The following is a 12,327-nucleotide window of genomic DNA, read 5'->3' as shown; positions in this document are numbered from 1 at the left end:
ACTTGTGGACGTTAAGAGTCCCAGCCTCCTTTTCAAATACCAGATGCTTCATATGTTGATAATGATAAGCTGGTAGATCATTAATTAAATCGTTAAAGGTAATCAAGATTTGTTAGTCTTTAATCCCTAGATTATAAGCAGTTACGACACCCGGTTAGTAGGAGAATAAAAACGCAGAAAACAAGTGCACTGGGACTCTTAATAATCGTAATTGAAGTAAAACATTAAATTATATTAATTTTTGCGTCTCATTAAGTTCTCGTCGTGCATGCCTTTTACTGCTGTTATGAAAAGTTACTTTTTTGCATTTGCTCAAGGACAGGATAATGACAATGGCAGTGAAAAAGAAGCGTTAGGTAAACTGAATGATATGCGTTATTTAAATTAGTTTGAAATTGTCAGTTACAAGTACTTTTCAACTATTTAATATGAGGTTTGGCTTGAATTGAAAAGTTTAGAAAACTTGAGAAAGGTGCAATTTCACTTGTTTGTTCTTTGTATGTCCAGAAATAAGGATCACCCTGTATTACAACCATAAAGGTATTCATTATAAAGCTGAAAGGAACGAGGGCAATGAATGATTATAAAAAGATACTCCTTTCATATGTTTTTTTGACTCTTGAATCAATAAATTGAGTAATACAACGAGTAATGGAAACTAAGAAAAATAAATATTAAAGAAGTTTTAAGTTTAAGTAAAATGTGAATATTTGAGAAAGAAACAACAACAATCTCAGAAGAAGCTGATGAATTAAGTCAACTAAAACCTAGTTTATAACAAAAGTTTTAACTCCTGTCACTTTGGCACTAACAATAAATTTTAGTAATAACTTTAAGACAAATTTCTTTTTTTAAGTCTGTCTAATTACACATCTGCCAAATGTGACGTAATCTGACAGTCACAATCTCAGCACAGTGGATATAGTGTGTGATTGGTCAAAAAAGCTCAGCTTGCTACTTTTTTGACCAATCACAAATTACAAACGGTGCTGCAAAGAAGATAAAAAATGACTGAAACAACTATTAGTTTTTACCAAATTGAAGTGAACCAATAACTCCATTTTGACTGATGGTAACTCCGGTATTTAAGGATCTACAAAAAAATGTAAATAATAAAAGTTGTGGGAAAATTCATTCTCTATGATATTGTATTAAGGTGTTTTTCCTCTTAGGAGCCTCCTTAAGGAGTTAACAAGGCAAGAAGTGACAAAGTGCATCAAACTGACAAAACTGTAACCCAAATACCCGAATTGTGTTTCATGCCAGTTGTGTGTCTTTTCTGCCATTTTCTCTTTGGTAATTCCAGTTTAATAAATATAAGAATTTTTTCTAAAAATTTCCCAATACCATTCTGATTTTGTGATACAATTTACTGTGTGTGTCTTTTCCGCCATTTTTTGATTGGTAATTCTAATTTAATGAGAACAAGGATTTTTTCCATAAATCTACAATTTACTAGTCACAGTCAAAGTTTCAAACCAAAAACTCAAATTATAGGTCAAGTTGTGTTTTCTGTTTGCTTATTTCATCAGTTTAATGAAAACAATGATATTTTCTAACAATTTTCTAGTACGGCCCTGGATTGTATGATCAATTTAAGTCCAATTGTACAATAGTGGTTCTGAAATGTCACTTTGACAGCAATGCATTTCTTACGGGAAAGTTCAACTACCAGTTGCAGTTCAACTGAATCCGTCATTGAACTGTGATTGTACAACTGGGCCTTAGTGTCTTCAGTAAAATTGTCAGGTCCGTAATTGCCCAAATACTCAAATTATAGGCCAAATTGTGTTTTATGTCAGTTGACTGCTTTTTATCAAAAATAGATAGAATTTTTTTTGGAAAAATGCCCTAAAATGTCCTCTAAAAAGTGTTCAAAAATTTGTAGAATTAACTGCAAAATACAAAAGGCTTTAAATAAAATAACTTGTTTTAAAACATTTTAAAAAATATGAGGTTAGGTTAGTGTCCAAAAAAAGGACTCAGGGACAAAATCGCTTGTCAAACCTACTTGTAGTGAGAAAATGACTGTTTTAAGTACATTTTTGGAATCCTCATTGAATATCCTATCCACTATCCTGAAAAAACACTACAAAATTTGGTACAGTCAGGAAGAAAAGTGATGTCAAAGTTTGAATTGCTACAAACACAGTTTGAAAGGACAGTCAGGGACAAAATCGCTTGTCAAACCTACTTGGAGTGAGAAAATGACTGTTTTAAGCACATTTTTGGAATCCCCATCGAATTTCCTATCCATTGTCCAGAAAAAACACTACAAAATTTGGTACAGTCAGGGAGTATATATTTTTTGATAAATTCTTTCATTAACTCAATCTGACAGAATGTCAAAAACTGTCATTAACAATAATTATTAATTAGCAAAGAAAAGCAAAATTTTGTGCCACACAGAGTGTAGTACACTCTCTTTGTATAGGTACACCAGTGATTCCAAACAAAGATCGAGTAAACTATAAATAAATCCCTGGAAGTTTGAACACGGTTTAAAAAACAGTCAGGGACAAAATCGCTTGTCAAACCTACTTGGAGTGAGAAAATGACTGTTTTAAGCACATTTTTGGAATCCTCATTGAATTTCCTATCCACTATCCTGAAAAAACACTACAAAATTTGTTACAGTCAGGGAGAAAATTAGTGTCAAAATTTTAATTGCTAGAAACACAGTTTGAAAGGACAGTCAGGGACAAAATCGCTTGTCAAACCTACTTGGAGTGAGAAAATGACTGTTTTAAGCACATTTTTGGAATCCTCATTGAATTTCCTATCCACTATCCTGAAAAAACACTACAAAATTTGTTACAGTCAGGGAGAAAATTAGTGTCAAAATTTTAATTGCTAGAAACACAGTTTGAAAGGACAGTCAGGGACAAAATCGCTTGTCAAACCTACTTGGAGTGAGAAAATCACTATTTTAAGCACATTTTTGGAATCCTCATTGAATTTCCTATCCACTATCCTGAAAAAACACTACAAAATTTGGTACAGTCAGGGAGAAAAGTGGTGTCAAAGTTTGAATTGCTACAAACACAGTTTGAAAGGACAGTCAGGGACAAAATCGCTTGTCAAACCTACTTGGAGTGAGAAAATGACTGTTTTAAGCACATTTTTGGAATCCTCATTGAATTTCCTATCCACTATCTTGAAAAAACACTACAAAATTTGGTACAGTCAGGGAGAAAGTGGTGTCAAAGTTTGAATTGCTACAAACACAGTTTGAAAGGACAGTCGGGGACAAAATCGCTTGTCAAACCTACTTGGAGTGAGAAAATGACTGTTTTAAGCACATTTTTGGAATCCTCATTGAATTTCCTATCCACTATCTTGAAAAAACACTACAAAATTTGGTACAGTCAGGGAGAAAGTGGTGTCAAAGTTTGAATTGCTACAAACACAGTTTGAAAGGACAGTCGGGGACAAAATCGCTTGTCAAACCTACTTGGAGTGAGAAAATGACTGTTTTAAGTACATTTTTGGAATCCCCATCGAATTTCCTATCCTTTGTCCAGAAAAAACACTACAAAATTTGGTACAGTCAGGGAGTATATATTTTTTGATAAATTCTTTCATTAACTCAATCTGACAGAATGTCAAAAACTGTCATTAACAATAATTATTAATTAGCAAAGAAAAGCAAAATTTTGTGCCATACAGAGTGTAGTACACTCTCTTTGTATAGGTACACCAGTGATTCCAAACAAAGATCGAGTAAACTATAAATAAATCCCTGGAAGAAATGAAAAAGTGTCTGAGAAGAAAGATTTGCCTGAGATGATTGTTCTTAGTGTTAAGAGTAAATTTTGGGTTATTTTCGTCTTAAGTATACAGGGTGGTTCCTAAAAGGGAGATTCCTCTGTCAGTGTTTTGTTCTTGAGATACCAAAACCAAAATTTTCACAAAAATGTTTTAAAAAGTGTAGTTTTTAAACAAGAGTGTCTTAGAAAGTGTTCAAAAACTTTTAGGGTTAGGTTAGTGTCCAAAAAAGGGTCAAAAAAATAAATTTTTGGTAAAAAAATATTCTAAAAATTTTAAAAGAAATATGAGGTTAGTTTAGTGTCCAAAAAAAGATTATTATTATAATTGTAAAAATTCTGTTTTTTATTATTTTTGTAAAAACATTTCCTAAAATTAGAAATTTATGATTGATTATTTTTTTTACAAAATGGAAGATCATAATAAAAAGCTGCTAACAAACTCAATTATCATAACAACCTAACTAATTTTTGTGCATTTTAAGAAAGTTTGGTTAACTTTGAATGGCTGTATTTTGATTAAACCAAATTTTTACAAAGAGAATATCATCTAATGCAGATGGTAATAAAGTTCTTAAATTTTTTTATTACGATTCTGTTACAAATCTATTCAAAGCAAATTGTTATGACTAAATTTAATATTACAAAGTCCATTTGATTTATTTCAACTTCTAAAAAAGATATCTGGATAAAAACGTCTGGAAAGACCCTTTTATTAATCTATCCGCTTAGTAAAGTCCAATTTTTCCACTCTTCCTAATAAATCATCCAGTCTTAAATGTCTGAGTAGTAGTAGTAAAACGATTGTTATCATCAATGTGTGTTGCATTAATCTTTCAACTTTAAATTAATAGTGTAATAAGACGTTAGTCATGTTGTACCGATATCACTTTGTCACCATTTCTAGACTGAAAACGGTCGTGATAATGATTATTTTTAAACTTTGGTCTGATTGATAAGAAAAAACGCTGAATCGATCCTTCAGAAAAATTATTGTTATTCTACTGCTTATTTGATATGCAGAAAATGATACAGTCAAAAAGAGGGATTGCAATAGTGCAGTGCAGTAGTTAAATTTGTATCAGTTACAAAGTATATTTAATTTTAAATTTTATTACTATTTTTATAGATTTACTATCATCAAAGTATACCTATATTTCAAAAATCAAATGACGTTCAACTGTTTAGAGTCTATAAATTAAGCTGATAAGATTATAAGGCACCTTTTAACATGAAATGTTCTTGAAATGACACAAACTCCAAAACTTGTCCATTTATAACAACTTATTATTACTCTACTATTTAAAACTTACAATAAAATCATATTTTAAGCCAAAAAATCACAAAAATTGTATCATCCCTACTACTAATTAAAAAAAATAAAATAAATTGAAACTTACACAACTGCAATCATAATATTGTTAATTTGCGATAAATACAAAGCACACAACCAATTGAAATAAAATCTACCACACAACTGAAATTTGGGTAATTATCACACGTGACTATAGAATTTCTTTTATTTTGATGAATGAGATGATAACGCTTTTTTTCATTAAACATCAGTTTTACATCATAATTTCATCTTTGTCAAGCAAACATAGTGTGGATTTCAGCAATTACTATAGTTAAAGTGGCTCGAGATATTAATTGTAATTATGACAAATAATTTTAACATGATTTTAACAAACTTTCTATTAACAGGTATAGTAGAATCAAAATGAAACGATTGTTACGTCATGGATGACGTATGCTTCTGTAGCAGTAAGAATTGTGTTCATGCATTGTTATTGAGAGAAAACTTCTGTCAATTGTCAACTAGAATGCCCCAAACAAAGTAACAAAATCCACAAACTGTCACTTTTCTTTTGTTTCTTTTAAGATGACAGGTGTCCTTATTTGACACGTCTTACATGACAGCTAGAAAGTTTGATGAAATGTCGCAATGTAGCACGTAATTTAGGCATTCTTTTACCTGAATACAGTTTTCTTTCAAAAATCATAAACAACTGAGATATTTGACATGGAATACAACAATGTAACTGTACAGGGTGGGCCAAATTGGACGTATTTAAAAGTGCTCTTATTAATAGAGATAGGCAAAAACTGATGTCGGTGTCTGAATCTGTCATCTGTCACCGTTTGACAGCTTCTCAGAATTCGTACTTTTCTTCAAAACTTCCAGGTGCATTATTTTGTATTTCTAAAAATACATTTCTACAGCAACTTTTCGTGTAGAATCCAGTAGTGTAAATAGTTTTTTCCTATTAGACACGGTTTTTAAGATACGCACAAAAAATCGTTAATAAGAAAAAAATTTGAAATATTACGTGTTATATGTCATTAGAATGGTCGTTTTAAGATCTTTTCAAAAATAAAATAATATACAGGGTGTTCCAATAAAAAAACAATTTTTATAAAACTATTTACACACACAAGTTGCTGTATTATTTATATATTTTATTTATATAATTTTCAGAAATAAAAAATAATGCACCTGGAAGACGCTAGAGAAGCACCCTACATCTGTCAAATGGTGACAGATATTAACCAACGGTTTTCGCCATCATTTTTGTATCAAATTTGAGCTTCAGACCCCGACATTTTTTGCCTATCTCTATTAATAAGAGCACTTCTCATTTAAATACGTCCAATTTGGCCCACCCTGTACTAGAAATTTTGAAGGTGTCACAATTTGACAGCTCCTAACTTGGTCGCTGTGACAGTTAGGAGGTTCGTTCACACGCCAAATTGTAGCCCAATGCTTTCTTTTGTCAAGACAGAGTTTTTATGGAGAAAACACTAATCACTGAAAAAACTGGCTTAGAACACTGTTGGGCACGTCAAAGTTAAATACAAAACTTGAATATAGTCTCTTCCACATATGTTGATAGTATAGTGCGTTCCTCATAAACTCAAACTTTTCCAAATGGAGTGGATTTCCCAGTCTGGTAAATAGTTTTCTCCCAGGGGAAATCCACCAGAAAAAATATCCTCAAAGAAAAAAAAACCTGTACTTTTGGAAATCATCCCCCTGACTAAATTGAAAAAAAATTGATCTCAGCCCCTTGAAGAAATTGCTTGAACAGTGACGTCAGTGCGCTCAAAGTGCCAAAGGTCAGGAAAATCAAATGGAACACCCTGTATATTTTTAGGTTAGTAAATTGTGCACGAAGCTACACAGTGACCCAATAAGTGTTCCGTTTTCGAGATATTTGAGAACAAAGTTGGCCTTAGTATACTCTGTCTAGAAATCACTTTAAAAAATTGAAATATTTCATGTTTCTACTTATTTTTTTTGAAGTCTTTCACTGTTAACCTAACATAACAAAATGCAGCTAATTTCCAAGTAAAATGTCACAGAATACGCTCGTAACTATTGTTTTGAACTGTGCTTTCTCAATTGTTGTGACAGGACCTCCTTACTGGAATGGCACTGAAGTGCGCGTTTATCACGGTTTTCCATGCTCAACCGACGACTATCCTTTCATGGTTACGCTTACAGGAAAACACCCTTCCGACACAATTTTAACCAGTTTTTGTGGAGGAACCATCTTAAACGAACGCTGGATTTTAACTGCAGCCCATTGCATTGAAAATCGTTCTTTAGAGTATGCTGTTATACCAGCGGTCAGTGCAGGAAACACTAAAAGCTTTACAATCGAAAAACTGGTATCTCACGAAAAATATGTATCCGCCTATGACTCGGATGATGTAGCTTTACTCAGAACGAAAAGACCTTTAATAAAGTCCCGACACGTTGACTATGTGAAACTACCGGAACGTAGATTTAAAAGAATGGACAACCAAGTTCCTTGTAAAGAAGGTTTGATAATGGGCTGGGGCCTAACAGAGTACGAAATTCCTAGTTGGGATAGTCTTCAGTGTGCCATCATTCCCATATTGACTTTACAGCAATGTAGAACATTGCTCCACTGGTACCATGAGCTAGATGTACAAAGCAGCCAAATTTGTACGTTATCAACTGAAGGTATCGATGCTTGTCAAGGGGATTCAGGAGGACCACTTCTGTGCAATTCAATTCAAGTTGGGATAATATCTTGGGGTGTCAATTGTGGGCAACCCAAAAATCCAGGGGTTTACACCAGAACTGATCTTTATCTAGACTTTATTCAGACTACTATGCTCGATATTAATTTAAATGTAAAACGTACACACGATGTTAAAATTGTTATAATTTTATGTTTGGTTAACCAATTTGTGACATAGTATGGTATTGATGTGGAGTTCTGTTTGCTCTTACCTTAACAATTTAATGAACCACTAAACTGCGATCAATATGTGTTTACCGGTACTGCGCCTAATAAAAACTAAACTTAATTGTTTTAAAGTAATTTAACGCTGAAATTATCGTATAAAAATACGAAAACGTAGTTCCTTATGGGGCTAATTAAGTGAGACATTGCCATTAACAGTAAATTTCTATCAAGGAGTAATGAATTCAACAAAACCTTTTGTTATTATATTTTTAATATTTCTGCATCAAATATTATCAGTAGTTGGTCTCCAGGTAAAGTCTGGTATCCTGAATCCCTATCAAGTGTTCAATTTCCTACATTAGATGAGGAAAATCTGAAATCAGTTCAAAATGGTTAAATATGGTTTTCTTCGTTTTTGCTGTTTTGATTTGTTATTTATTGTTTTAGAGATTTTGTTTATCAATAATAAAATTAATAAAGTAATACTTTTCTGACAAAGTGATTCTTGTACAAAATGAGTAATCTTTCTTTTTTATGAAAAAGCAGTATTTTCTAAAAAATTGCATTTTCAGCTTTTTGTTATCACACACATTATTTATAATTATAACTAATAATATGTATTTGAGATGAGAAAAAATTATTATTATTTAAACAATTTGTAATATACGAGTAATTTACTGACAGTTGTGAAAATAACTGTAATAAACCTCAGAAACACGCCTTGTTTCAAAATCTGTAAAAAAACTGAAACTGCAATTCTTGCAAATTCTGACAGTTTTGGCTGGGACCGATATCACGTGGTTTTTGGAGGATAATTTAGCTAGGCAGTAACGTGACCAATGTCAAAATAACTCATAAATCTCAGAAACACGTTTTGTATCGAATACTGCAAGAACACTTTTCAAAACCCCGATTTTTGCAACCTTTGAGCACAGTTTGATAGAAAGGGATAAAATTGCTTGTCAAAAACCACTTGGAGTGAGAAAATGACAATTTTAAGCACATTTTTGGAATCCTCACTAAATTTTCTATCCAATAACCTGAAAAAAACACTATAAAATTTGATACAGTCAGGGAGAAAAGCAATGGTAAAGTTGGAACTGCCAGAAACACAGTTTGAAAGGATAGTAAAGGACAAAATCACCTGTAAAACCCACTTGGAGTGAGAAAATGACTGTTTGAAGTACATTTTTGAAATCCTCACTAAATTTCCTATCCAATAACCTGAGAAAACACTACAATATTTGGTAAAGTCAAGGAGAAAAGCGGTGTCAAAGTTTGAACTGACAGAAACACAGTTAAAAAGGACAGTCAGGTACAAAATCACTTGGAGTAAGAAAATGACTGTTTTAAGCACATTTTTGAAATTCTCATTAAGTTTCCAATTCAATAACGTGAAAAACACTAGAAAATTTGATACAGTCAGAGAGAAAAACAATGCAAAAGTTGCAACTACCAGAAGCACAGTTTGAAAGGATAGTAAAGGACAAAATGACCTGTAAAACTCACTTAGAGTGAGAAAATTACTGTTTTAAGCACATTTTTGAAATTCTCATTAAATTTCCAATTCAATAACATAAAAAACACTACAAAATTTGGTATAGTCAAGGAGAAAAGCGGTGTCAAAGTTTGAACTGCCAGAAACACAGTTTGAAAGGATAGTAAAGGACAAAATTACCTGTAAAACCCACTTGAAGTGAGAAAATGACTGTTTGAAGTACTTTTTTGTAATCCTCACTAAATTTCCTATCCAAAAACCTGAGAAAACACTACAATATTTGGTACAGTCAAGGAGAAAAGCGGTGTCAAAGTTTGAACTGACAGAAACACAGTTTAAAAGGACAGTCAGGTACAAAATCACTTGGAGTGAGAAAATTACTGTTTTAAGCACATTTTTGAATCCTCACTAATTTTCCTGTTCAATAACCTAAAAAAAACACTATAAAATTTGATACAGTCAGAGAGAAAAACAATGCCAAAGTTGCAACTACCAGAAGCACAGTTTGAAAGGATAGTAAAGGACAAAATGACCTGTAAAACTCACTTAGAGTGAGAAAATGACTGTTTTAAGCACATTTTTGAAATTCTCATTGAATTTCCAATTCAATATCATAAAAAACACTACAAAATTTGATATAGTCAGGATAAAAAGTGGTGTCAAAGTTTGAACTGCCAGAAACACAGTTTGAAAGGATAGTAAAGGACAAAATCACCTGTAAATCCACTTGGGGTGAGAAAATGACTGTTTTAAGTACATTTTTGAAATCGTCACTAAATTTCCTATCCAATAACCTGAGAAAACACTACAATATTTGGTACAGTCACGGAGAAAAGCGGTGTCAAAGTTTGAACTGACAGAAACACAGTTTAAAAGGACAGTCAGGTACAAAATCACTTGGGGTGAGAAAATGACTGTTTTAAGTACATTTTTGAAATCCTCACTAAATTTCCTATCCAATAACGTGAAAAACACTAGAAAATTTGGTACAGTCAGGAAGAAAAGTAATGTCAAAATTTGAACTACCTGAATCACAGTTTGAAAAAAATTTCAGGGACAAAATCGCCTAGAAAACCCACTTGGTGGCTGCTTTAAGCACATTTTTCGAATCCTCGTTAATTTTCCTATTCAATAACGTAAAAAACACTCCAAAATTTGGTACGGTCAGCGAGAAAAGTGGTGTCAAAGTTTGAACTGCCAGAAACACAGTTTGAAAGGATAGTAAAGGACAAAATCATCTGTAAAACCCACTTGGGGTGAGAAAATGACTGTTTTAAGCACATTTTTGAAATTCTTATTAAATTTCCTATTCAAAAACGTGAAAAACACTACAAAATTAGGTACAGTCAGAGAGAAAAGTGGTGTCAAAATTTGAATGGTCAGAAACACAGTTTGAAAGGGTAGTAAAGGACAAAATCATCTGTAAAACCTACTTGGAGTGAGAAAATTACACTATTAAACACATTTTTGGAATCCTCACTAAATTCCCTATCCAATAACCTGAAAAGCACTACAAAATTTGGTACAGTCAGGGAGAAAAGCGGTGTCAAAATTTGAACTATCAGAAACACAGTTTGAAAGGGTAGTCAATGACAAAATCACCTGTAAAACTCACTTGGAGTGAGAAAATGACAGTTTTAAAAACATTTTTGGAATCCTCACTAAATTTCCTATCCAATAACCTGAAAAGCGGTGTCAAAATTTGCTAACTGCCAGAAACACAATATTTATAATTTACCGGTCAAATTTTCCCGGTAAGGTAAAATATTTATTTACCGGTAATTTATCACTATTATTTACTAAGTGTCATGAGAAATAGAAAAACAGTTTTTCCAGATTTTGCTTTTTATCATTTGCCCATCGTCATTTACCAAATGCCTAGTGTATATTTAGGCAGATTTTATTTGACGAGACATTCACCATTTGCCCAGTTGTAGGTACATTCATAAATTAACAAAAAAAATTCATTATACTATTATCATATTACTTTTTGTTAATTTATTAATTTTGAGCTAGACAAATGGTAAATTCTTAGTCAAAAAAACAGAATACTCTATTGAATTTTGGAAAACTTGAAATATCAGCTATTTTCCATGGCACTTAGTAAGTGCATAAATTTTATTCCCTCAGTGCTATCTAATAAAATAAATCATACAACAGATACAGTCAAAGCTTTGCTTATTTATGTATGTAACATAAGAAATGTTAATGGAAATCTCTTGTATTTAGGTACTTTGTAAGAACCATGAAACTAAAAAGAAAAAATAGACCCAATAATGGGTTGTCTAGTTTCAACCACATTTTCTTAAAATACTCCTCAAATATTTCAAAACCTGATGTGCTCAACAAGTCCTTAAATGTCAGTCTTCTTCCTCAAAAAAAATCGATAAATTCCCTTTGATTGTGGATAGAATATTTAATTACATACTTAACAAATCTACTAATAGTTCTATAGAAATGTTTTCTGGTTTACTACTAGTGGGTGCATTCTATTTTAATAAAGAACTACTTGTGTGTATTGTAATTGAATAAAGTGAGTCACCCTCACATTCAATCTGAATATTTACCATTACAAATTGTCTGGATTTGCTTGTCTGAATAGATTTCCAAATAAAAATAAAGCAAACTCACCAATAAACACCAAATTCAAAATTTGTCCACTAAACTGAAAGTTTCTGACCAGAGAACACTAGCCAGCTGCACTCTTAATTGGTCACTACAACAAAATATTATCAAACAGGGAGATAATCTTACTTTTAAAGCAATAATCAACTTTGCCCTGATCTACCTATCGAATCAGCACGCACTTTAACCCTAAATTTTATCTAATCCTTAGACCTTT

At 32.1% G+C, this 12,327-nt stretch overlaps 2 protein-coding genes across 5 annotated transcripts in view; one reads left to right on the top strand and one right to left on the bottom strand.

Moving 5' to 3' along the window:
• The window catches only part of Acsl (Acyl-CoA synthetase long-chain), a 39,873-nt gene that overhangs the window by 23,027 nt on the left and 4,519 nt on the right, over positions 1–12,327 (bottom strand). The window contains exon 1 of one of the 4 annotated variants that reach the window (XM_081987262.1): positions 12,117–12,308. The exons of 2 other annotated variants lie outside the window; for them this stretch is intronic. Coding sequence is in view for 1 of the 2 variants with exons in the window: in XM_081987258.1 (XP_081843384.1) it covers positions 5,168–5,181 (14 nt within the window). In the remaining variant the exon portion in view is untranslated. Of the gene's footprint in view, positions 1–5,167; positions 5,263–12,116; positions 12,309–12,327 lie in introns of those variants that run through there. One more of the 4 variants, XM_081987258.1, reaches the window with a different exon arrangement.
• Positions 7,072–8,108, top strand: LOC145733905 (putative trypsin-6). The gene has a single exon (XM_081986936.1). The coding sequence runs from the start codon at positions 7,122–7,124 to the stop codon at positions 7,995–7,997; it is 876 nt and encodes a 291-aa protein (XP_081843062.1). The 5' UTR covers positions 7,072–7,121; the 3' UTR covers positions 7,998–8,108.

The sequence above is a fragment of the Ips typographus genome, linkage group LG9 (genome assembly GCF_016097725.1).
Source record: "Ips typographus isolate SLU linkage group LG9, UJ_Ityp_2.0, whole genome shotgun sequence".
NCBI lineage: Eukaryota > Metazoa > Arthropoda > Insecta > Coleoptera > Curculionidae > Ips > Ips typographus.
This window is presented reverse-complemented; position numbering and strand designations above follow the sequence as displayed.